Source organism: Dermacentor variabilis, chromosome 1 (genome assembly GCF_050947875.1).
Source record: "Dermacentor variabilis isolate Ectoservices chromosome 1, ASM5094787v1, whole genome shotgun sequence".
NCBI classification, from domain to species: Eukaryota; Metazoa; Arthropoda; class Arachnida; order Ixodida; family Ixodidae; genus Dermacentor; species Dermacentor variabilis.
This window is the reverse complement of record NC_134568.1, coordinates 237,053,058-237,074,818: the sequence shown is the minus strand read 5'-3', so window position 1 is coordinate 237,074,818 and position 21,761 is coordinate 237,053,058. Positions and strand designations below refer to the sequence as shown.

At 41.9% G+C, this 21,761-nt stretch overlaps 1 protein-coding gene across 4 annotated transcripts in view; it reads left to right on the top strand.

The window, feature by feature from the left end:
- Positions 1-16,035, top strand: part of kappaB-Ras (NFKB inhibitor interacting Ras like 1) — a 78,256-nt gene extending 62,221 nt beyond the window's left edge. For all 4 annotated transcript variants that reach the window (XM_075671833.1, XM_075671859.1, XM_075671851.1 and 1 more), the window contains 2 exons: positions 8,704-8,790; positions 15,781-16,035. In XM_075671833.1, the coding sequence (XP_075527948.1) occupies positions 8,704-8,790; positions 15,781-15,845 (152 nt within the window). In that variant the 3' untranslated portion in view covers positions 15,846-16,035. The remainder of the gene's footprint in view (positions 1-8,703; positions 8,791-15,780) is intronic.
- Positions 16,036-21,761: the final 5,726 nt, after the last annotated feature.

Here is a 21,761-nt window from a genome sequence, read left to right as displayed (position 1 = left end):
TGCAGGATGTGTTAGGTAGGGTAAATTGCAGTGATCATAGATTAGTGAGGTCTAGGATTCACTTCAATATGAAGAGAGAAAGAGTAAAATTGGTCAAGAAGAAACAGGCCAACCTAGACGCAGTAAGGATAAAAACGGACCAATTCAGGCTGGTACTTGCAAGCAAATATGCGGCCTTAGAACAGAGAGATAAAGGTGACATAGAGGTAACGAATGAAGCCGTAACTAGGCTGGCTTCAGAAGCAGCAATTGAAGTGGGAGGTAAGGTACCAAGGCAGCCAGTAGGTAAGCTCTCCCAAGTAACAAAGAATAATATTCTAATAAAGAACCGACAAAGAATTAGTGTTCAACTCAAGAGATCAGATAGAATTTGCGGAACTGTGAAAACTGATCAAGAAGAAGAAAGTAAGGGATATTCGAAAGTATAATGTGAGAAAGACTGAGGAAGCAGTAAGAAATGGATGCAGCATGGCATCAGTGAGAAGAAAACTTGGCATAGAACAAGCCAAGATGTATACAGATAAGCAGGGTAATATCCTCAGCAATTTCGAAGATAGGATAAAAGCAGCAGAAAAATTCTATACTGACCTGTACAGTACACGGAGCAGTCATGATACCTCCATTCGAGGTAGTAATGAACAGGTTACAGAGAGTCCTTCTATACACAGCAACAGCATCCAATCAAGTGGACGCAATCTTTATTGACTTCTCTAAAGCTTTTGATTCTGTGATTCATTCTAAACTACTGGTAAAATTAAACGCCATATTCCATAGTCCCAGTCTTGTTTCTTGAAGAGCCAGTTTTCTTTGTTTTCACTCACAATTTGTTTCTTTTAACTCAGTGGAATCAACTCCTGTCGACGTTACATCAGGCATTCCTCAGGGATCCGTATTAGGCCTTTTATTATTTCTAATATACATCAATAATTTACCTCGTAGCACCTCAACTAAAATCAGACTTTATGCAGATGATTGCGTATTATACAAATCTATTAACTCCATTGATGACCACCACCGTCTTGCCCAGTCCCTTATGTCTTTCTGCGCTTGGTGCAAAATGTGGCAAATCAACATCAACTGTAGTAGAACAGTCTGGATGTCATTTGCCTATAGACAGAGCACCCTCTCATTCGGTTATTCTCTGGGTGGCATCTAACTTAAAAGAGTGTCTCAGTATAAATACTTAGGTGTCATTCTAACCGAACATCTTTCATGTTCTAAACATATTCAATATGCAAACGGTAAAGCCCTAAAACAAATTAGGTTATTTGCACTGCACTTTAGCTAAGACCCCCGCGATACTAAACTGCTATATAAAATGTTAATTCACCCTGTTCTAGAATATGCATCTGTTGTTTGGTTCCGTCACAAACAATGTGAAATAAGCTCTCTCAATAACTAACATTCAACGAAAATCTATCCGTTTCATTTGCCAAAATTAAAGTCACAGTTTCTCACCAACACAGGCTCAACAATCTTTGAACATTGAGCCATTACTTTCACCTCATCACATTGAAGCCTTAAAACTTTTATATGCAGTTAATAACTCCATCTCTGGTCTTTCTGATTGTAACTAGATCAAATTTACTAAGGCAAGTTGTACCCGAACATCCCACGTCTTGAACATAACACTTATTTATGCCCGTACTAGCACACTCAAGTACAGTTTTTTTCTGTGTACAAGAGAGCTTTGGAATTCTCTACCCGGTAACATTCGTTCACTATCACTAAAATATTTCATAGCTACCACTGGTAAGCACTTCGCTAACATGTAAAGTGCTTCTTTTTGATCATTCATCTTTTTGTTTATATGTGTGTTTTAATGTGTAATGTATAGTAATCTACGAGGGGGTGCTGCAAAGTTCCTGGCTTTGCGCAGGAAAAATAGTCACAGTTTTGAAAGTACACATTTATTAGACATATTCCGTCCTCAGACTGATGGAATTGTTACATCATTGCTTCAGCTTTTCTAGTCCATTTAAGAAAAAAGTATTGTGATAGGTCACCCACCCAGCTCTCAGCAACACGTTTGACATCAACAATGTTGTCAAAATGGTGACCCTTCAGATGTTTAAGTTAGGAAACAGATGGTAGTTGGAAGGCGCCAGGTCAGCTGAATAGGAGGTATGGTAGACAAATTGGAAACCCAGGGTCATCAGTTTGACAGCCACAATATTGTCCTGCTACAAAAGGATCCCTTTGTTCAACTTTTCCTGGCGTTTCATCTTTACTGCCTCCTTCAACTGCTCCAGGAGGCTGGCGTAGTACTCACCCAGTTATACTACAGCCCTGAGGCATGTAGTCCGCCGCAAGAACATAGTCTTTGTCTTAGAAAATGGACACCATGACTTTTTTGGCCCATTTATCGGTGCGGAACTTTTTTGGTCGTGGGGACCCACTGTGACGCAATTGTTTTGACTGTTCCTTGGCTTCTGGATCATAAATGTGGAGCCAGGTTTCATTCTCGATATCTAACCTATCCAAGAAATCCTTTGTATAATGAAAATGGGCCAAAACAGCTCTGGATGTTTCAACTTGTGCCTCTTTATGTTTACTGTTCAAAGACTTTGGCACCCACTTCGCTGAAAGCTTGCGCATGGGTAGAATATTGGTATTAATGAAACCAACGCACTCCCAGCAGATGTCCAGTGACTGTTCTATTTTTTGGTTGATATTTGCCTATCCTCAAGAGTCAGCTTATGGACAACATCGCTTGTTGCCAGATTTGTTGAGGTTGTGAGGCGCCCACTGCAGGGTTCATCTTCAACGGTAAAATGCCCTGTCTTGAAATAAGAAACCCAAGTTTTTACTGTGCTTTAGGAAGGACACTTCTCCCCTAATGTTTGTGACATCTCACTGTGAATGTCCTTTGCAGACTTTCCCCGGAGGCAAAAAAATTTCATGATGCCTCATAACTCCACGGATAGCCGAGGCACAACTTGCTTGTGCCTCAGCCATCTGTGGAGTTACGATAGCCCTATATTGGTCTGCAGTATATGTAAACAAAAAATAAAAATAAAACACTAGCGATAAAGTTAGAAGGGCCTTGCAAGACATGCAACGAGGAAAAACAGCAGGAGAAGATGGAAATAACAGTAGATTTAAAGATAGAGGAGATATCATGCTTGAAAAGCTTGCAGCCCTTTATACAAAATGTCTCTTGACTTCAAGGGTTCCAGAGAACTGGAAGAATGCCAACATTATACTAATCCACAAAAATGAAGAGATTGAAGAATTGAAAAACTATAGGCGCATTAGCTTAGTTCCAGTATTGTGTAAAATATTTCCAATTTCCAAGATAATTTCCAATAGAATAACGGTAACACTTGACTTCAGTCAACCAAGCGAACAGGCTGGCTTCAGCAAGGGATACTCTACAATGGATCACATCCATGTCATCAATCAGGTAATCAAGAGATATGCAGAGTACAATCAACCTCTCTATATGACTTTCATAGATTATGAAAAGATGTTCGATTCAGTAGAGATACCAGCAGGCATAGAGGCATTACATGATCAAAGAGTACAAGAGGCTTGTGTGAATATCTTGGGAAATATCTACAAAGATTCCACAGATACCTTGGTTCTCGAAGTAGAAAGAAACCTCAAAAAAAAAAAAAAAAAAAAGCTCCATTCTTGTGTCTCGACGCCTGACCTGAAAGGTAAGGCGTGGAGACACAATCTCTCCAATGCTATTCACTGCATGCCTGGAAGAAGTATTCAAGCTATTAAACTGGAAAGGCTTAGGAGCGAGGATCAGTGGCAAATATCTTAACAACCTTTGGTTTGCAGATGACGTTGACCTGTTCAGCAACACTGGGGACGAGTTGCAACAAACGATTGAGGACCTTAACAGAGAAAGTGTAAGAGTGGGGTTAAAGATCAATATGCAGAAGACAATGATCAATAGCCTGGCTAGGGAACAAAAGTTCAGGATTGCCAGTCAATCTCTAGAGTCTGTGGAGGAGTACGTTTACCTGGATCAATTGCTCACAAGGGACCCTGATCATGAGAAGGAAATTTACAGAAGAATAAAAATGGGTTGGAGTGCATATGGCAGACGTTGTCAGATCCTGACTGGAAGCTTACCACTATCACAATCAATGCATTCTACCAGTGCTAACATATTGGGCAGAAACTTTGAGGTTGACAAAGAAGCACGAGAACAAGTTAAGGACCACGTAAAGAGCGATGGAACGGAAGAATGTTGGGCGTAACGTTAAGAGAAAGGAAGGGAGTGGTGTGGACCATAGAGCAAATGGGGATAGCCAATATTCTAATTAACATGAGAAAAAAATGGAGCTTGTCAGGCCATGTAATGCGTAGGTTAAATAACCGGTAGACCATTAGGTTTACAGAATGGGTGCCAAGAGAGGGGAAGTGCAGTAGAGGCCGGCAGAAATCTAGGTGGGGTGATAAAATTAGGAAAGTCGCAGGTGCAAGTTGGAATCAGTTGGCGCAGGACAAGGACGAAGAGAGGCCTTCATCCTGCAATGGACATAAAATAGGCTGATGATGATGAAACCACCCTGAGCTTGAAAATGAGTTACATGGTGGCTGATGTGTACTTGTCCATCATGAACCTGTAGCCACAGGAATATTTTGAAATGGTGCAGTTAGAGAAAAGTTACGGCCATTTGTGGAACAAAAACGTGTCCTCTGCTTTTTCTCACTCTCCTTCACTACACTCCTCACTCGGGCTTTCTTCCCTTTGCCACGTATGCTCACCAACTATACGCAGTGTACCGAAAGCTATGGGTCAAGTCCGCACACCAGATGAAAGGCCATTGTCCGCCCCTAATCGCCCTCTGTGTGAAGTGGACTGAATAGAAGCTTTACGTTCAGTGGCGTACGATGGGTGAGCCCCTCTCCATTCTCGGGGCACACAGTCGACTTTTGTCATGTTGGCACTGTCATCCCTCGACGACTGGCCAACCGACAGCTTTTACCCCGGGTAACATCACCTGGAGCACTTTGGAGCACCGAAAAGGCCAGGAGAGGAGCAATGGGTCGCTTTTTAATATGTGATGCTCCCACAGCATGTAGTGCCGCTGCATTCACCAGAAATTAGGGTTATGGCACTCTCTGCATGCATTTGTTTAAAATGTGTAGGAAAATGTCAGAGGTTGTTTAAGGGCCCTTTAATACAGCTGTGCAAGACACGTCACCTCCAACCAACAGTTTCTTCCTCCTTTTCATGGTAGCAGTCAGTTGGCTTGTGAGGATAGTCACTCTTTGGCATCTGGATTCAACAGTTCATCCATTGCCGATAAAAGTCTCTTCCGGAGCGAGTTGCTCTTCTCGAACCTAAACTGTTGCCCCTTTTGGCTCACTGTAGGGCGATGACTGTATTGTTTATTTACTGACAGTCAAGTTCAGTTTCAAGTTCAGTTGAATGAAGATCATCATCGGCACTCATAAAATGAACTGTTAAACTCGTTTGAAAACAGCCTATTGTTTTTCTCTTGATAAGATTTAGCTCCAAGATAGCAGCACACATTTTGGTTCAGGTTCAGTTAGGCTTTGCAAAAGTAAGCGTTTCAATTCCACTTACAGTTCAACACTTTGGTACAAAGCACTCTTCTTTCAGTATACAGTCACCGACTGATTTTCCTGACTCCAAAAACTTGGACATGCCCGATTATTCGGTCAGCTTCGCGGCACCGCCATTCTCCCCATTGACCATAATGTATAACAACTGCCGAATGTTCGGACACCTTGCAACCTCTCGTCTGATTTTTGGGACGCTCCTTGAGCCAACTTGATCGAGAGCACCATGCACCGACTCTGACCGGTGCATGGTTCAACTTGCTGAACGCCATTTTTGTTTTGAACGGAGCCTCCTTGCTGCCCCATGAAGTGGCGCTACTGGAAATCCCCGCTCATCATCATCGTTACTGCCTGGTTCGATAGAGTGGCTCTACAGCAGTTGCGGTTTCAACTTAGTAAGCCACGTCAAGACAATCCAGCAGCTGATTTGTTTCTTCACGCACTACTCTGCGAGCAGGCCGCGTTTTTCGTTTGTGCGACTGGTGTCGGCACGGTGGTGTTTGCTTTGTGTGCTGTGTCGAGGTTTCGGTGATCCAACGCGGCATACATAAACATCGCGTCAAGTGTCTAATGGCGCCAACAGTGCTTGCGCAGAGTGCACTGGGGAATGCCGGCAAGCGGGTGCTGGGAGGCCTAAGATTTGTCGCCTTCCGATGTGCTCCCTACTGACGCGGAAAATGTTCTACTGAGACCTGCGCAGTGGTTGCATTGCGATTCCGGACATCGTCTCATTTGACAGTTTCACAGGTGCTGACACTGCTGTATTGACATGCGCAGAACTCGACGACGGCGAAACCATTCGTCAGGTTTCTGCTGCACTGCCGGACGATGTCTCTTAGTCGGAAGATGACGCACCATGTGCTACGCTGCCGTCGCATGCGGAGCGTGTACAAGCAGTGACTGCTTTCAGCCGCCTTAAGTGACCGTACGACCCTCTCCGAGATTCAGGCTTATCTGATTGCGCGTAAACAGAACAGCGTGCAACGGCGCATTCACGATTTCTTCAAGCCGACTGCCGAGCCCAAATAAGTGCGTGGAAATAAAAGATTTCATTTTTTTTTTTCTTGATCTGCTTTTTCGGACACCTGTTTATTCGGACATTTCCGCAGTCCCCGTGAGGTCCGAATAAACGGTCGGCGACTGTACATTGTGCAGTGCAGACAATACGTTGTGTTCTGCATTTGTATATTGACAAGCCAAGCAGCTATCTGCCATGCTGAAGGTTTATTACATATAGGATTGTAATTATTATCATTTTAATTTTTCGCAAAGGCATGACTATTTCTTGATGGCAAAAAAATTGGAATTGGGGGCTTGGTTGCAGCATGTTAAAAAAAAAGTACACAGGATAGGGCACATACTAGAGGGACACATAGTAGCACATGTGCCTGTTATTTTAAAATAATACATGTCATAGTTCCCAAGCTTTACGACTTCATCATGAAGTGCTCTATTTTTCTGACTTGTTTATAAATGTGGTAATGAGGTGAACAATTTTACAATTTCGATTAGTGCCCAGTTAAGCAGAAATCTGATTTCAATAGTATACAAGTACTTTCATCAACCACTTTTTTAGGTGTGTTATTATTTTGACTTGCTCAGTTATTCAATATTCTTCGTGAAACCACCACCACATCTATAATCATAGCTATAACAATGACCAAAAGTGCAGTTGTCTGCTTTTCATGGGTTTTTCAGTCGCTGCTAAGAGCTATTGAATGACGGAACCAAACCATAACTGTCATTCATTGACTCCCTCTGAAATGGCACTGGTTAGGCTTAAATCTAAGAGCACGCCTGAGATTATATATACATGCTATACTAGTGGCCATACAAGCATTATTTGAGTTTGCGGATGACCACTCTCGTTGCCTGCAAAGCAGTTTGGAGATGGAAAACTCCAAACTAAAACTAATTGTCCAGGTCACATGCAATATCAACGCATCACATATTGAGCTGTACAACAGCGAGACACACAACACCTACATAATGTCCACTACCATGAAATGTCTACTCAGTATTTCACAGAAGAAACAACATTAAACAGAACCCTGTAAAGGAGTTTTTGGTTCAGCTGCCATAGGCCTGTTGTCCTAATGTTTTGAACACATTGTGGTGCAGTGTGGTGGCAAGCAAGATGGTTGCATAGTGCAAGCTTCAGCTTGGTGCATTGACTTATGCCATCAGTGGGAAGTAGGACACTTCTCCCTTGCTTTGATTTCATGTCCGAAGATCATTTCTATCCTTATTTGGGTGTTCTGCATTTGAAAAAGCTATCTGCATTTGCTGGAAGTACATAGCTTGCCTCTGAATTCATTGAAAGGATGCTGCCCAGTTCTTTTCATGATTTATTTCTTTGCCTTTGTCTAAGTGTTTTTGTGCTACAAGTAGTTTCATGTGCGTTGACCAACTAGACCGCAAAAAAATATTTTCTGATTCAAGCACTTTTCTTTTATGATGGTTGTTTTCAAAGCAACATTATTACTAATACGCATTTTAAGCCACTGTTCTCATTTGAGTGTTATTTTTGTGATGAGGATGCAGCTGTATTTTGGACGCCTGAAAAGAATGCTGTATTTGTGAATTGGGGGGGTAGGGTAAGGTGGGTGGGTAGGCAAGCGGGCGGGCGGGCTGGCTGGCTGGCAGGCGGGCGGGCGGGCGGGCGGGTTGGCGGGCGGGCAGGCAGGCAGGCAGGCAGGCCGGCAGGCAGGCTGGCAGGCATATTAATGTCTTGCACTTTCTCCATTTTATTTTTGCTACTGCTGGTCAAAAAAAAAAAAGAAATTGTTTTTGTTTTTATTTTACATATTTTCTGGAGTTTTCTTTGCCTCTTTTGCTCCTCCTCCTTTATATATTGGCAGTTTCTGTTTGCTTTAATTTCCCGCTAGTACATTTACTATACCCAATATTAACAATATAAATTTTTTTCTTTATTGTACTTGTCTCATACTTATTTGTTTGGAAAACGACTGCCGTTCTGTTAATTACTGCATTCATTTTATGACATCTTTTTTTGTTATTTCTCTTCCTCCCCTTATGTAACGCCTTGTGAAGGGCCCTTAAGGGTAAAGTAATGACGATAATGACTAGAATTGTACTTAAGAAAACTTGACTTGCATGCATTTGCTGACATCAATATTCTATTTATTTCAGTACGCTTTGCCGAAGTGTCAGCATTTGATAGGAAATCTCTTATTGAGCCATTTATATACCTGGTCTCAAAGGTCAACCCACCTCCAAGTAAGTAAAAATCACTTTTTGTTGCTTTTTTAAGGCCTTAACGCGAACTAAATTTCTGTAAAAATCTAGAAAATGGAGGAAGAATCATGAAATGAAGGCTTGTCATCCACAAATTGTAGCATATTATTTTCCTTTTCTTTTTTGTGATACCTCAAAAACCCCTTAAGATGTGGTTTTGTTTGAGGGGTGGATATAAGGAGGTGTTAAAAAGGAGAAGTGCGTGTGGTTAGTATGAACAATGATGTCCACAGGAAAATCGTTGCATTTCATAGCAGTGAAAAAAAAAAAAGAAAGCGTTTAGGTGGGTAGTTGTTCAAGCATATGGCGGGTACACTGACCTCTGGGGGCTGATAGCACTAGAGTTTTGGTTGGCCGGTTTGATAATAGAGCTGTTAAGAGGTAGTCAGTGACAGAATATACGAAAAAGGCAAAGCATGGACACTTCATGCTGTATTTGTAGGCTGGACAGGCAAGATTTGGTATAATGCTGACATTGTGCGAGTAAACAGAGAAGATAAATCTAACAGTTAAATTCGGGACGTGTGCAAGCATTTGAGTTACGTTATTAAAATTGAAGGTGGTACAAGTCTATGCCCCTACATGCAGTCATGATGACCAGGAAGTCGAAAGCTTTTATGAAGACGTGGAATCGGCGATGGGTAAAGTCAAAACAAAATACACTATACTGATGGGCGACTTCAATGCCAGGGTAGGCAAGAAGCAGGCTGGAGACAAGTCAGTGGGGGAATATGGCATAGGCTCTAGGAATAGCAGAGGAGAATTATTAGTAGAGTTTGCAGAACAGAACAATATGCGGATAATGAACACCTTTTTCCGCAAGCGGGTTAGTCGAAAGTGGACGTGGAGGAGCCCGAATGGTGAGACTAGAAATGAAATCGACTTCATACTCTGCGCGAACCCTGGCATCATACAAGATGTAGACGTACTCGGCAAGGTACGCTGCAGTGACCATACGATGGTAAGAACTCGAATTAGCCTAGACTTGAGGAGGGAACGGAAGAAACTGGTACACAAGAAGCCAATCAATGAGTTAGCGGTAAGAGGGAAACTAGAGGAATTCCGGATCAAGCTACAGAACAGGTATTCGGCTTTAACTCAGGAAGAGGACTTAGTGTTGAAGCAATGAACGACTATCTCATGGGAACCATTAAGGAGTGCGCAATAGAAGTCGGTGGTAACTCCGTTAGACAGGAAACCAGTAAGCTATCGCAGGAGACGAAAGATCTGATCAAGAAACGCCAATGTATGAAAGCCTCTAACCCTACAGCTAGAATAGAACTGGCAGAACTTTCGAAGTTAATCAACAAGCGTAAGACAGCTGACAAAAGGAAGTATAATATGAATAGAATTGAACATGCTTTCAGGAACGGAGGAAGCCTAAAAGCAGTGAAGAAGAAACTAGGAATAGGCAAGAATCAGATGTGTGCGTTAAGAGACAAAGCCGGCAATATCGTTACTAATATGGATGAGATAGTTCAAGTGGCTGAGGAGTTCTATAGAGATTTATACAGTACCAGTGGCACCCACGACGATAGTGGAAGAGAGAATAGCCTAGAGGAATTCGAAATCCCACAGGTAACGCCAGAAGAAGTAAAGAAAGCCTTAGGAGCTATGCAAAGGGGGAAGGCAGCTGGGGAGGATCAGGTAACAGCAGATTTGTTGAAGGATGGTGGTCAGATTGTTTTAGAGAAACTGGCCACCCTGTATACGCAATGCCTCATAACCTCGAGCGTACCGGAATCTTGGAAGAACGCTAACATAATCCTAATCCATAAGAAAGGGGATGCCAAAGACTTGAAAAATTATAGACCGATCAGCTTACTGTCCGTTGCCTACAAAGTATTTACTAAGGTAATCGCAAATAGAATCAGGAACACCTTAGAATTCTGTCAACCAAAGGACCAGGCAGGATTCCGTAAAGGCTACTCAACAATAGACCATATTCACACTATCAATCAAGTGATAGAGAAATGTGCAGAATATAACCAACCGTTATATATAGCTTTCATTGATTACGAGAAAGCGTTTGATTCAGTCGAAACCTCAGCAGTCATGGAGGCATTACGGAATCAGGGTGTAGATGAGCCATATGTAAAGATACTGGAAGATATCTATAGCGGCTCCACAGCCACCGTAGTCCTCCACAAAGAAAGCAACAAAATCCCTATAAAGAAGGGCGTCAGACAGGGAGATGCGATATCTCCAATGCTATTCACAGCATGTTTACAGGAGGTATTCAGAGGCCTGGAGTGGGAAGAATTGGGGATAAAAGTTGATGGAGAATACCTTAGCAACTTGCGATTCGCTGATGATATTGCCTTGCTTAGTAACTCAGGAGACCAATTGCAATGCATGCTCACTGACCTGGAGAGGCAAAGCAGAAGGGTGGGTCTGAAAATTAATCTGCAGAAAACTAAAGTAATGTTTAACAGGCTCGGAAGAGAACAGCAGTTTACGATAGGTAGCGAAGCACTGGTAGGGGTAAGGGACTACATCTACTTAGGGCAGGTAGTGACCACGGATCCGGATCATGAGACTGAAATAACCAGAAGAATAAGAATGGGCTAGGGTGCGTTTGGCAGGCATTCTTAAATCATGAACAGCAGGTTGCCACTATCCCTCAAAAGGAAAGTGTATAACAGCTGTGTGTTACCAGTACTCACATATGGGGCAGAAACCTGGAGACTTACGAAAAGGGTTCTGCTGAAATTGAGGACGACGCAACGAGCTATGGAAAGAAGAATGATGGGTGTGACGTTAAGGGATAAGAAAAGAGCAGATTGGGTGAGGCAACAAACGCGGGCAAACGACATCTTAGTTGAAATCAAGAAAAAGAAATGGGCATGGGCCGGACATGTAATGAGGAGGGAAGATAACCGATGGTCACTAAGGGTTACGGACTGGATTCCAAGGGAAGGGATGCGTAGCAGGGGGCGGCAGAAAGTTAGGTGGGCGGATGACATTAAGACGTTTGCAGGGACAACATGGCCACAATTAGTACATGACCGGGGTAGTTGGACAAGTATGGGAGAGGCCTTTGCCCTGCAGTGGGCGTAACTAGGCTGATGATGATGATTTTGATGAGGGTCTCATACAGCACTAGCATATTCAAATCTTGGCCTAATGAGAGTTATATAGGCCAATAGTTTTACTTCAGGAGGAGCAAGAGCTAGATTACATTTAAGAAAACCTACATCGTGGTTAGCTTTGCTATTAATTGAAGCAGCCAGTTAACTCTTTTGTTACCACACCTATTCAAATCGATCACCGGTGATCAATCATTTCAAATACCGATTTCAGCTCCTTGAAACACTTTCTCAGATACAGAATGCTGTACAAAGTATAGCCCAATAAAAGTGCTTTTCAAATCAGTTTTGGTTTTGGTTCTGTGACAAAACTGATTTTAAAGGGCCCCTGAAACGGTTCGGACAAATTTTGTAGATGCGCAGGGCACAGCTTAAGTAGAACATTCGTACCACAATTCAAGTGAATCGTTACATATTAATGGAGCTACAAGCGATTACAAGTTACCCTCCTCCCTAGCCATGCTTTTCCTCCTCAACACGTTCGCCGAGCGATCGGGGCTAAGCTCCGCCTTCACTGGTTCTGCGTCACGATTCGACGTCACATCATCGACTTCCGGTTGTTTTGGAGCTCGCCCACGTGAAACCTCTCCGCTAGCCGCTTGGCCGTCGACCCCAAGCGAGAGCTATCGAAGCAGCGCGCTTTGTGAGCATTCTGTCGTAGCGCCGAACGTGTCTGGTATTCCGGTAATCACACACTAACTGAAGATTCGACGGAACGGTGGAGGCATAAACTCAAGCTGATGAAGGAACTTTAGCGTAGACATACGTGAGCTGCCTCATCGGTTTTCACGGTCCAGCCACCCGTTGGCGCAGAGCTTAACCAGCCAAAGAAAGAGCTAGTATTGCTCTAACCAAGTGTAAAGCATTTTAAACATTTACAAAAACAAAGTGTTGACGATTACACTCCTGCGAAAAATTTACAACAGCAGCAAAGAATACGTTTTGTTACTGCTACTGTGTGTGGTTGAGCTCTATGCCACCAGGTGGCTGCACCGTGCAGACCATTCACATTTGCGCTTCTGTTCATCCCCTGTGACACAGGTGACACAGCCTTGCACTTGCGTTTACTCTAATACCACAGTCGCGAAACGCCATTGTGTTAGTAATCTCCCGGTGTAAAGTGACGGCTGCAATCGCGCAAATCCTGGCGCCAATCGGATTACGGCAGTCCGATGCGCTGCAGCCAGTTCGCTCGTCTACTGGCTTGTAGAGGGACACAATGTCGCAGCTTGACATATTACCAGTCGCTACGTTTGCAGTCCACAACGCAACAAAGTTAAATCATTGCGCTCGCGAAAAGAGACCGACACTGACGGCGGAGCTCTCTTCAAAGACTGAGCACGTTGTAACACCAGCAGACGACACTTGCTGTGCGCCGGAAGTGCTTAAGTGTGCTGAAAAATTGTTCTTGTGTATTCTCCTTAGGTTACTTTCTTTTTATAAAAACAAATTAACTAACATTACAACTATTACGAACATTATTTGTTTACCATAAAGTTGGAAAAATTATCGATGACGCGCCCTGGTCAGCCAATCGGATAGCTCGCCCCACTGACGTCATATGAGGGACTTCCGTCATATGGGTAGGGGCGGCTTGAAATTCCGCCAAGCAGTGTGCTGCGATCAGCAGCGATGTGCATTTTTAAAACCTTATAATAAATTACGTGCTTTATGCGGAGCACTTAGATGTGTCAATTAATGATCAGAAGGACCTACTTAACGACTCAGTACGTTTGTAGAAAATCGTCAAAATCGTTTCAGGGTCCCTTTAATGCAAGTTTTGGCAAACTTGGGCATTAATGTCGTGGCAAAACTTCACATGTCCTCAGATAATGTGGAGAAGTTATTGTTAGCAAGCACACACTGGGGGGGGGGGGGGGGGGGTCTGGTGATTTGCTAGTCTTTAATCCACTGTAGCACCAAATGAGGAAAGTAGGAGTCACTTATGTGGAATCTTATGAAAGCCTTTTTTAATATCCAAGAATGTGGTGTCCATTGTAATGTTTAGGTCAAGATTAGAGCTAGTGCCTTTAAAAACAGTGTGAGTTGTGTGTCGCAGAAAATACCTTTTTGGAATCCCTGCTACTTACAATAAAAAAAGGAAATCATGAAAGGGGAAAAAATTGTCATCCACCTGACTGTAGCACAAAGCTACAAAGGAGGAGTAACAGCTAGAGCAAGAGCTTTCTGAGAGGTCCATATTGAGGTTTGCTTTTTAGCTTCATGCTACAGTCAGGTGGATGACAACTTTTCCCATTCATCAACTTTCTGCCACCTTGAGGGCTTCTGCTGAACTGATTTGCAGTTTTTAAAAATCAGACATTAAAAGGTTTATGTTGAAGTAGACGACGTGTTCTTCGAACATATTCATGGGAGGGAAATGGGAAAGATAAATGTTACGTGAGGCCTTCTTCGGATTGGAACGATCTTGCCTACTTTCCAACCTTTTGAAACAGTGCCACATAAAAGGGACTGCTGGAAAATGTGTGTTGGAATTATGCTTGTGTGTTTTGTTTGTGTGTTGTTAGTAGGCCATTTGGGGTCACAAACATGCTCTTGGGACAAAGGAACAACAACAGTGTAGTGAGAACAAGCAAAAAAGAATTTATTGCACCTTTATACACCAATCTAGCAAGCCAAATACTACCTATAGAAGATGCCGATGGGCACTGACGAATCGAAGAATTCCGGCTCGCCGTGACAGGATATTGAGCAAATATGTTTGCCCCCATGCCGGACACCAACACCTAATTGTTTGCATGTACAGTCACATGAATGGTGGCATGTTTGAATGATTGTGTTCGTGCATCCCGGTGCCCTGCTCCAAAGCCTCTCGTGAGACAGTCCCGCAGAGAGTGCCAACAGGCACACGACAAGTCCGCACCATCCGCCGACCCCAGGCCAAAGAGGAAGCAGCTACTCCCTTTAGCAGCTGAGTAACCCTGCCATTAGGGGGCATTAGCAGCGCAATGCTTACATGCAATGCGTACTATTCTGCAAGTACACCAACCACCAGTGGTGCTTGGCTGTGTGGCAAAGCCAGATTACAGGAGATTCAAGAGCCATGCAGGGGAAAGAACATCAGGGGACGCATGAGTCGAGCGTCCCCACAGCCGTTAGATATAGATTTCAGTGTAGCATTGTGTGGTCATTCTTGGGAAAATATTACGTTTGACGCATTATTTTCCTAAGATTTCATCACATACTGCAGGACAAAGCTACATGAAATACGAGTGTACTTCAAGACAAGTTGAAATTTTAGAAACATATGTATTGAGAAACTGGCAGGCTGCTGTCGCTGATGGTATAGAGTAGAGCAGAGAATTAGGCTCCTATACTTAAGTCATTGGTTCAAATACCCACCCAAACTCTACTTGGGGGATAAGAAGCTAAGGAGAAAAGCAGCAAAGGAAAATGCAACTAGTGATAGAATAGAAACTTGCAGGCACAGTGTTAAGAGACAGGAAGGTGGCATTATGGATTAGAGAGCAAATGTGGGTAGATGATATTCTGGTTGAGAGTGAAGTTGGGCTGGGGGGGGGGGGGGGGGTCATGTAGTGCATAGAGCAGAGAAGCGGTGGTTTTTTAGAGTAGCAGATTGAATGCCAAGCGATTTGCATACGTAGAAAGGAACGAGCTGATGCAAGATGGGTAACTGGAGATAGCAAAAAGCACCATCATACTCTACACACACATATACACTTACTCCCTGTGGGGGAAGCGGTCAATGTGATGACAGAAGCAGAAAAACTGTTGTGCTTTCACAACAGGATTGTGAGCCACACGACTATCTTCAAAGAGCTATATGCTCTCTACAAGGCCTTGTGTTGGTGACTTTGATATTTGTCTAACTTGAAAAAAAAATGTTTTTTTTTTTTTCCAGGCAAGTCTACATTTCCTCAGTTAGGCCGCAAAGGCAAAGCTGGCAGCATCACCATGGAACTTTGAGTAACCAGGCAGCATAGCCCACAACATTGAGCGTGGACTTGGCCATTCCATTTCAACTGCCTAAGAAAGATCTTGGCTGAACAAGCCGTGCATGATTCACGTCCAAAGTCCTGGAAACTGCAACTGAATGTGTTCCGAGTTTGTAGGCAAGTTGCCGGTCGATAATAAAGAGGCTAACTTATTTTAACAATGTGCTTGTATTTTTAGACGTACATTTCAATGGCTTTTTGCATTGCAGTCATGGTTTTTATACTAAAAGAAGGAATTTGCAATCATCCATTCCCCCCCTTTTTTGTATTTTAAATCTTGGTTGTAGACTGGCAAAATAAACAGAACACTCAATTTTGCAGGCCCACAGCTTGCCTAGACATGGAATCACCAGCTCACAGTTAAGGTATTTGCTCAGTTAAGATTCTATGTGCAATAAAAGTATGTGTGTTAGCATCACAGTTGTCTAGTGTTGGCCCTGCTGCACCTACATGGTTCATGTGAAGGTGGAGGTGGTGAAAGGGGATGGGGAGATCTGGACACACTATGAAACATTGTAAGAATCATATATTTTAATAGTGTTTCTCAGTTTGACTTGAATGCAGAATGTCAAATTGAATATGAACTTAAAACTGCATTTTAGTAGGACGTTCTTGAAGGTTAGTTGGTTCATACTTGAAGGGAGGTTAAAACGGTGCGAAAAAAATGACAAGCGCAAGGAACACACAACACACCACAAGCGCTCGTAGTGTGTTGAGAGTTCCTTTCGCTTGTCCTCATTTTTTTCGCGCAGTTTTAACCTCCCTTAAAACTGCACCCAAACTGAAATTTTAACTGATATTCTATGAAGGTACCTACTGTAAAAAAAAAAAAAAAAGTATGGCTACCGGTTTGGGACCAAACACTCGAATCAAGAAATGTATAAGGCAAAACAAAACAGCTTTCCTTCTTTAGTCTGCACTCCCAACTAGCAGTCTATTCAACTAACAATGCACTTTTTTTGTGTTAGTTGTGAGAGAAGCTGTGTACTATATGCCAGCCAAAAACTATGGGCATGTAAATCAAGACACTTGCACTATGACAGTCAACCATGCCTGCTTGGTTGTGCAGCAGATGCTCTTTTCAAAGGAATCAAGGAATCGCTAATTGTTTGAACTTTATTGTTCAATCACTAACTTGGGCAACTTAAACACCAACCGTAAATGAAAAAGAAACTTGACTACAGTAACAAGCAAGCCCTCAAGTACACCCATGAGGAAAAGTGTAAAGCAGAAGAAAGATGTATTCATGGAGGGAATGCAGCAGGCCTAACCATAACAGTGTATCATAGGTCTTTTAATACTGCAATGAGTGAGTGTCGCTGTTCCAAGAAGCAAAGCAATGCCGCGAGGGGTGTGGGGCAAACCACTATAGGTGCCACCTGCAATAACTCCGTTTCGTAGAGAACAGTTCTGATTGTGAGACCTCCGGTGTTCAACCGTCAATCTGCTTCCGTCACCAGCACAAGTTTTAATTCAGCCGTTTTGAGCATGCTGTGTCCTATGTAATGATTTTAAAGCAAATAGCTTTCTTTGGCTCTTTCAGCTGTTTTTGTAGGTTGGTGGTAGATACGACGGTGGTTGGTGGTCAGTCTTGGGCAGTGGAAGATGAAGAAATGCGCTGAGGAAAATGGCATGTGAGTTTGTACAGTGCAGCCAAGTTGCGGGGAAGGGCGGGAAGGAGTGGAGCCACTGTCGCTTATTAGCTCGTTCGCTCGCTCGTTAGTCATGGGAAGGCAAGAAAAATGGCATGTGTTTTTGGGCAAGTGAGTTACCCGGAAGGGGCCAGAGGAAGGAAGGCTGTCACTCGCTCATTTGCTCGCTTGTTTATCACGGGAAGGTGCCAAATGAAAGGTCATGTGCTCTCCGGCAACCGAGTTAGGGGGAGAAGCCAAAGGGATTTCATTTTTCACAGAGGGGCCGGAGGATATCGCTCATTCGTATGTTTGTACATTCAATGAGCTGTTTGCTTGCATTTATTTTTTTATTCATTTATTTGTGTACCTTCAGGGCCATATGGCATTATACAGGGGAGTGGTAATACAAAACTTCACAATAAGTATAAACAGAATATGGTGAGTGTCATTATTACACAATAAAGCTGCTCCTAGTTATACAATGTTAGGTAAGGCTTTATGAAAATGTTTATTGTTAGAGGTGGCCACAATTTCTGCAGGAACGTGGTTCAATTCCAGGTATGTGCGCAGAATAAAAGACTGAAAAAAAAAAACTTAGTGTTGCATGGTTGAATTCAGACTTTGTACTGATGATCGATGTGGTGTGACACATATTGTGAATGAGTAATTAGGGCGTCGTGAAGGGTGGTATAATGGTATAGCTTATGAAATGAGCATAGTCTTGCAACATTACGACAATATGCTAGAGAAGGAAGGGAGAGTTTAGCTTTCATGGAAGTTATAATAGCGGTTTGGTAATTAACTTACATAAAAAATAGTAAAGGGCCTAAAATGGACCCGTAGGGCACACACCGGTTGGTTATTTTAGTCAGAAAATGAATTTTGAACATACAAGGTTTCTTCCATCATATAAATGACTTCGTTGAAGATTTAACGCAGGACCAGTTATTCCATACACCTCAAGCTTTTTGAGTAACATGTCATGATTAATGATATTGAATGCTGTTGTGAAACCTAGAAAAACCGAACCCACTAAATATCTAGCATCAATACCTTGCCTCATATGGTCTGTTAAACAAAGAAGGGCTAAACTAGTTGGAGAACCCAAAATAAAACAAAATTGACATTATGTAAACTGTTGAACTTTGACAAGTAATCACTAAGCCGCACTACAAGAAGTCATTCAAACAGTTTACTAAAAGAATACAGGATAGATAAGAGGCGGTAGCTAGAAATTGGTTTATCACCTTTGTTATAAGCAGGAATAATCTTTGCTTTTTTCAAACACCTAGGAAATATGCCCGTTTTAAATGTGCAATTTATAACGTGTTAGGTTTAGAAATAATGTTGGTCACTATTTTCAAATGACGGGAATTGGTGGTCTTTACTGTCATTAATGGCTGAGAATACCTCTTAAGTAGACACAGGCCCCAGGAAAAAAGAGTGCTCAAAACGAGGTAGGATGTAGCTTGCTGGTTTTGTCTTCTCTTCAATTCGATAAAATTATTACTGAACGTATTTGCAATGCATGAAAGTTCATCATAAGGTTCTCCATTGTGAATAATTCTTTTTAGCCAAATTGTTTTTAGAAGAGTGATCCAGGAAGTCATCATAGAGTTGCCACACCTTCTTAAAATTATTTTTGTGTTTATCAAACTCCTTCTCATAATACTGTTTTTTTTAGCAATTTTCAGCAAATCGTTTAAAGTGTTGCTGTACTACCTGTATCAAAGTTCCAATGCGACATTGAAAGGGAACCTTTTTGTTTGTTTGTAGAGATTCTTGTTTTTGTGCATGCTTTTCAACAAAGCTTTGGATGGCCATGGATTGTGGGGCGAACCAGTAACATTTTTACATTTAATGTGCACTGTACTGTCATGTACTGTTTTTAAAAATATTTAAGCTATCTTGGGCATCTTCTCAGTCAGATAAGGAGTAAATTCACAGTGCTGCTCACAAGACAGGATGCTCACACTGGGATGATTATGAAGACAATGTTCATGCACATATGAGCCTAATAAAGGTTAGTGCTATACACTTAACACACAACACTGTACGAAACATACAGTACACAACATAACACAGCAGCCCTTAACCTGCACACAAGGCCTCACATTTGAAAAGAAAAGCTTTTTGACACAGAACGTGCAATATCAGCATCTGTTCACAAAGAAAATCTTTCACTGTGCCATTCAGGAAAATTTGACAAAACACAGCAGGGTATTGCTTGAGGTAACCAGGCAATGGGCCAAAGTGCACGATTTCAAATACGCCTGGCATCAGAACGGCAAAGTTTTTGTCCGCCAGAAAGATGGAACAACAGTACATCATGTAAAATGCAAGAAGGACTTAGCTAAGATTAAATAGACTTAAGTTTCTTTTTTTTTTCTTTTCCCTATTATGGCTTCATACAAAGATTACATTACACCATCCAAATTTAAAGATGTTTGTGGTCTGGAATATGCCAGTTCACTTAAGCTGTTTCACCTCAATGCCCAGTCAGCTAAGAAAAAATCCGCTCAGTTTGAAATTTTGTTCAGCAACTTTGATTTTGCTTTTGACATCATTATGCTTACGGAGACCTGGTACACAGAAGAAGCTAATGCATTATGCTTACCCTCCTACAACACCTATTTGGTGAACCGAACTACCTCTCGCGGAGGAGGTGTGGCAATGATGAAGAAACATCTTGTCTGTGACCAAGTGCCGAATTTTTCTTGCGTGCATGAAGACTATAAAATTTTATGTTTGACCGTCGACAAAAAACTATTAAGCGTAGTATACCGGCCTCCGAGCGGAAATGTGCAAAACTTTTTGGTATTTCTAGATTCTTTGTTTACTTCTGCAAATGAAAATAAGCTATCTGTAATCATCGGCGGAGATTTTAACATTAATATGCTTGGAGATGTGCCTGCGAAACAGGAATTTGAGCAATTAATTAAAGCCTATGGATGTATGAATGTAATTAATAAGCCTACCAGAATTACTCCCACATCTTCTTTGTTGCTTGATATGTTTATAACCAACTTGCATGCATCTAATATGAAGGCCGGAATTATGTACACACATATAAGTGATCACTTCGGTATATATATGTGTTTAGATAAACATATGCGTAAAACGAAACCCACACAGCAATACTTTCAAGACTTTTCGTCAACGAATATGGACATTTTCAAATTACAAATTTCTGGTGTAGATTGGCGTATTGTGCTGAACGAGACAGATGCTGAAAGTGCATTTAATATCTTTCTGAGTCTGTTTTTAGATGTATACAATAAATGTTTTTCCAAAAAAGTCTTTTCAAAGCCAAAGAAGATACGTAAGCCATGGATTACAAAAGAACTTCTCAGACAGATTGACATTAGAGATAAATTGTATGCAAAATTCATGGCTACACGCGACCCAGATATATTAAAGACGTTTAAACTATTCTGCAATAAATTAACGAAGGAGATTAGAGCTGCCAGAAATGACTACATTTGCAATTTCTTTCAGAGTTCTGCAGGAAAGACAAACGAAATATGGGAAAAACTAAATACAGTTCTAAATCGCCACAAAAACTTTAGCTTTGTTACAAAGATTGAGCGTAACAATGAAGAGATCACAGGCGCTCGTTTAGCGGATGAATTTAACAAATACTTTGTTGATATTAAGGTAAAACGTCCGACTGAAGGAGCACTCGATTATATCAGAACTAAAAACCAGGAATCCCTTTTTTTTTTAGACCTGTAATGGAGCCTGATGTTATTTCGGCGTTCCGAGCACTAAATAACAGTAAAAGCAGTGACACAGACGGTATAAAAGTTGCACCTGTCAAACATGTAATAGAACTAATTTTACCGTGCCTAACGCACATATTTAATCTGTTTTTTACAGGAAGTGTTTCCAAAAACAATTGCAGGTTGCTAGGGTGACAGTGCTCTATAAAAAAGGCGATAGGACTGACATCGGAAACTACAGACCCGTGTCCATACTCCCTATTTTTCCTAAAGGGCTGGAAAAAGTAATTTACGCCAAAATAATGAATTTCTGTGATAAATACGGTATGCTTTCCCAGTCACAATTTGGCTTCCGTAAACACAGGTCGACGGAACAGGCTTTGCTGGAGCAGAAAGAATCTTTATTTTAAACGCCTTTGAAAAAAGGAAGTAGCCTTGGGTGTTTTTGTAGACTTCACAAAAGCATTTGATTTTCTTAAACATTCGATCTTACTCAAAAAGTTAGATACATATGGAATCCGTGGTAATGCA